This window comes from Montipora capricornis, chromosome 3 (genome assembly GCF_036669925.1).
Source record: "Montipora capricornis isolate CH-2021 chromosome 3, ASM3666992v2, whole genome shotgun sequence".
Taxonomy (NCBI): domain Eukaryota; kingdom Metazoa; phylum Cnidaria; class Anthozoa; order Scleractinia; family Acroporidae; genus Montipora; species Montipora capricornis.
Genome location: NC_090885.1, coordinates 28,309,223 through 28,314,222, shown reverse-complemented (window position 1 = coordinate 28,314,222; position 5,000 = coordinate 28,309,223). Strand labels below are relative to the sequence as shown.

General features: G+C 37.9%; 1 protein-coding gene across 1 annotated transcript in view; it reads right to left on the bottom strand.

Annotated features, from left to right (window-relative positions):
• The window catches only part of LOC138042775 (titin homolog), a 21,912-nt gene that overhangs the window by 3,789 nt on the left and 13,123 nt on the right, over positions 1 to 5,000 (bottom strand). Inside the window, exons 7-11 of the mRNA XM_068888776.1 lie at positions 4,437 to 4,501; positions 3,845 to 3,932; positions 3,464 to 3,569; positions 2,398 to 2,512; positions 909 to 1,063 (exon numbers count right to left, since the gene is read on the bottom strand). Of these exons, the coding sequence (XP_068744877.1) occupies positions 909 to 1,063; positions 2,398 to 2,512; positions 3,464 to 3,569; positions 3,845 to 3,932; positions 4,437 to 4,501 (529 nt within the window). The remainder of the gene's footprint in view (positions 1 to 908; positions 1,064 to 2,397; positions 2,513 to 3,463; positions 3,570 to 3,844; positions 3,933 to 4,436; positions 4,502 to 5,000) is intronic.

Here is a 5,000-nt window from a genome sequence, read left to right as displayed (position 1 = left end):
AGACTGAGTTGTTGAGGACAGATTGTGACATGCATCGCTGAGTTGGCTCACAGGGCCTTTGACTTTGAAACTTTATGGAGCACAGCATTAAGCACTTTTATCCAGGTTTGACCACAGCTATTGACCGAATGCATAAATGGTGACCAAAAATATATTCCTTTGTTTAAATGCTAATGAGACTCACTAGCCTAGCTCTCAAGCAACAATTCTTTTGTATTTTGTCCATGCAAATGAGGCTAGTGAGCCTTATTAGCACATAAAAAAAAGAATATTTTTTGGCCGCCATTTATGCATTCAGTCTATCGTTCCGTGAGTAAAAGGAATGTATGTTTTTGGAGTGGGTTTTAGACAGAAGATAGTGCTTAGTGATCCTCACACTTAACTAAACAATTCAAGCAATTTTCACTTTGTCCTCCTTTCATATACAAGTGTGGGTTGCATGGGTGGGTGAGATGAAAACTTAGTCCATATTTTATATGAAAATTTGGTTTATCAATGGAGTTGATAATGTAAATTGGCCACCGTACAGAGATTCTAAAAGCTGACGTTTTGAGCGTCAGCCTCTCTGTACGGTGGCCAATTTACATTATCAACTCCATTGATAAACCAAATTTTTGAATACTACTTCCCCACCGACGCAGCACCACAGTTTCTTTAGAAACAACCCCCTTCATATTTTATATGAACTGATAGTGGCTGCTGGCGATGCCTTTACAAGCTGAAGTCTGATCCCCGGGGTCTGATCTCACCAGGTACAGAAAGAACAATTATTCTTGATTGGATCTTATCATTGTAAACTGCCATGGTACATAAATCCTACACCATAAACCATACATTATCACGTTTAACTGGAGGTCATTCATTCGTAAAGTACTTGCCAACATAGGACTGTCTGGAACTCTACTCACCTCTGCTCCATCATAGTTAAAAATCCCAACAATACTGACAGGAACTTTCTTTAACAAAACTTTCCCCAATGACTGACGCTTAAGCGCATACACAACAGGGACCAGATTCTCCTGACACAAGGCTATTATGCCCTGGAGGGCTTCATCTAAGCCTCCTTCAATCAAACAGAGATAAAATCCACAAAAGATAAGAAAAAAATTTTAACAATAATTATTCCATGAGCGCACGTTGGATATGAGATGGTAAATGGTCAATGAGGTGCGTAGCTCCGAGTTGGCTATAACCAGTTTCATATCCAACAAGCGCTCAGGGAATAATCGTTTTATTAAATTCCTTAAACTCCAAAAATTTGGAAGTACAAAATACAAGGCAAAAAAGCATGAAAATCCGAGCAAAATCGAAAAAACTTGATGAAGATGCGATAGTGTGTAATACCTTGAAGTCAGACATACGTAGGCTCATCACAAAAACATTTCTTGCCTTTTCCCATACTTCTAAACGTCAGAATTGATCCAAACATTCCACAAAAAATTTTTTTTCCCTTCTTTGGCTTTAGTCAGAGAGAAATTTCGCTTTCCAGCGAAAACATTTTTAGTTTAGCAAGGCATGTACTAAAACCAGGAACACCGGAACACCCTGGAACACCAGAACACCCAGGAAGTAACCCAAAACCCTCAATTTGGCTAACCCTAGGCCTAGCTAGGCCTTAATTAAGTTGGTTTTTAGGCCTAGGGTTAGCCAAATTGAGGGCTAACCCTAACTTCCAGGGTGTTTGGAAGTGTTCTGGTGTGCTAACCCTAGGCCTAAAAACCAACTTAAGGCCTAGCTAGGCCTAGGGGTTAGCCAAATTGAGGGTTTTGGGTTACTTCCAGGGTGTTCCAGAGTTCCTTGTTTTAATACATGCCATTTAGCAATGCTTAGCGCAATCATTTGCCATAATATTATAAGGTCAAACTAAGGTATATGAGCTGATAACCGAGATCGAGTGAACCAATCAGAGCATGCGAAATGTGTTATCCAAGTTTGAAAATTTAATAATACATGTAAATCTTATACTAGGTGTGTAAGTAATAGTTACATGTAGCAACTTTCAGATTTATCTACGGTCTGTGAGAATGAAACTGAGTAAGATCAAAAGTTTCTAATTTTCAACCTGTTGGGTCTGCAGACCTCTAACCCCATGTTCCTTGTTTAAGAGGTCATACAAATGCTGTAAAAGGGACACAGGTTGTTTGTGCTATGGCCAAAGGTACATGTAGGCCTTATGAACACATCATTTAGAATTAGTTTTATTTGATATTTGGAACAAAGGTCACCATATCACTAAACTTACAACATTAATGATCCTGAAACACCAAAGAATAATACCGTAAATTATTTAACCATTCTACATCTCAAAAGTGTATAAATAGGGTACAGTACACTGAAAGTAACAGGTTAACATCAAATCTCTTGTTCATCCAGCTTAATCTACTCAGTGGTACTAACCTTCTGATTTGATTCGTTCAACATTTGAAGAAATAATGACACATTTCAATTTTCTTAACTTCAAGTGCTTGCTGACCTCCCTCAAGCCCAGGACAAATCTTCTCTTAGCCTTAGCCTAATCATCAAACATAATTCAACTGCAAGATTAATGAAAATCTTAGGAACACAGAATAATAAAATGGGATGATAACAGGAAGTGCCTTTGATAAATAAATGGCTAAGAATGGTACCATAAAGGTTCCCTGCTAGCAGTGAGGTCTCTTTTCTTTCAGCTGGGCTGACAAGTATGGGAAAAAAGACCTCTGCCATGGGTTGAAACTCACAGTGTTGAGCATGCGCCGCGGTTACTTAGCAACCAGATCTCCAAGTGATACTTCATGTTGCGTGGGCTCACTTCACAACAGCAGAATTACTGTAAAGGAATGTGCGGGACAAGGTGGGCTCAAGTCTGAGTCAGCACATATATCATAGGGCATGTGGTTTGAAGAGTGCTGTCCAAGGTTGTGGACAGCGATTGGATCAAAGTGAGTTTCGACCCATAGCAGAGGTCTCTTTTCCTGTACTCGTCAGCCCAGCGAACACAAAGGAAAAGAGACCTCTGCAAGCAGGGAACCATAAAGGAGATGAGATGGTAACATTTCTAAGGGAGACAACGTGACTGATGTCATGATATTGTGACAACAAGAAACAGTCAAAGACAATGGACAAATAGACAGGGGATAAAATAAACCTTGCTTGTGAGGGTATGTTCAAGGATGTTCATGTGAGATTTTTTTCTGGAAAGTTTTGTCCAAGATTGTAGATGTTGTCAAGGTAACAGATTTATAAGAATCTCAGGAATGGCTTAAAGGGGATGCAGTTTTTTAGTGTACCTAGATGTTGTCAAGGTGACAGATTTTATAACAATCTCATTTACTTGAGACTAAGTACACTACTGACAAAAATTCCAGAAACAAAATGAGACTTCTATGTGTGGACTTTCTAAAAAATGCGACAAGAAGGAATTAATTTAAAATCTACATGGGGACATGTTAGCAGTAACCGAAAGTACTGGTAAATAACTTACCTTGATTGGATCTCTGTGAAACTGTCTGTCCTGAAAGCGAACAAGTTCTTTCAACAGCTCAGAGGCAACAGAATCTACCTCCTTGTCCTGAACCTGAGAACAGTACCTGCAAATTCATGAAGACCACCAGTTTGTACACGCAAAATAATGTTAATGGAACAAGTGTATTAACTGTGTATCTTGAAGTACAAGAAACTAAGAACGTTATGTTTTTTATTTTTATTATATCTTTCTCTTTGCCAAAAATATTAGTAAAAACTGTTTTTCTCAGTTTGGTCTTACTGCACTGCTATTGACAATAAGAATACAAGTTAAGATGTTGCACACCAGTGTAATATGTCACTATTTTATCCATCCCAGCCCTTACATTGCGGCACTCACTCTCTAAATCGACGACTGTGAATTTTAGCAGCTATCTCATGATGTGATGGTGCAAACCCTTCTCCATTGACCAACTTTATCTTGTCGTCTGTAATCAAACAATCAATCTTGAAATTGTAAGCAAACACTTGCCGAAAGACTCTTATCTGTCAGTCAATCAGCCAGCCAGCCAGCCACCCACCCAGTCATTCAGTGGGTTGGTACATGTTAGTTGGTTAGTCAATTACCACAAGTAATCAGTCAGTCAAAACCCTTATATGTACACGTATATTGGAGTGGTTGTGCTTTAGGAACAAAGGAAGCTGAGCCCAAAATTACTCGAGACTGGAGTTCACTCTGCCACATTGTCCACATCTTGGAGACTTCAAATAAAAAGTATGGGATGAACATTGTGACACCGGGTACATGTATATAAAATTATCAAGACTGTTACAGTATTAATTTTTTATTGGCTATTACATGCACTGCCATAGCGAAGCTTCAGTCCATGAAAAGAGCTAACTGCCTGCAGGAAAGAAACTAGTTACAATAACAAATATTATTATTATAACTACCGGTACCCGTAGGTTATTATTAGCTAATTATTGAGCACCTTCTGAAGGACTTTGCACTTCCTCTGGTATAACATCCTTGGCATTATTGTTGGCCCTGCTTGTCCTAACACAACAAAAGTAAAATTACACAGCACTGGACGTTGATAAAAGCAACATTAATTATTTTAATTGAAAAGAGCAGACAAACATCCTTTAAAATTAAATTTTCTTTATTCACAAGAAAAGTGACTGTTTATTGGTCTTCTACATTTGTTGTCTACGAAGAGTACATGTACTTTGAATTAGCTTTCATGAAATGAAGAGTAACGCCATTGATGTTTTAATGCACATAAATTTGACCAAGCGTTGAAATCAGTTTATAGTATGAATTTTATGCGTTTTCACTTACCCAGTACTTTAACTAATACCATACTGGGTTGTGACACATTTATTATACTCTGAATGTACTTTCAGAGCTTGTTTTTCCTGTACTTTGGCAGAAAATAAGTGAATTTTACTTACATAAAACATTTGATACACCACTACACGTACATTTGTTACATTCTGAATTTGAATTGACAACAAAGATAACAACTGAAAATAAAATATTTGAATTTACTGGA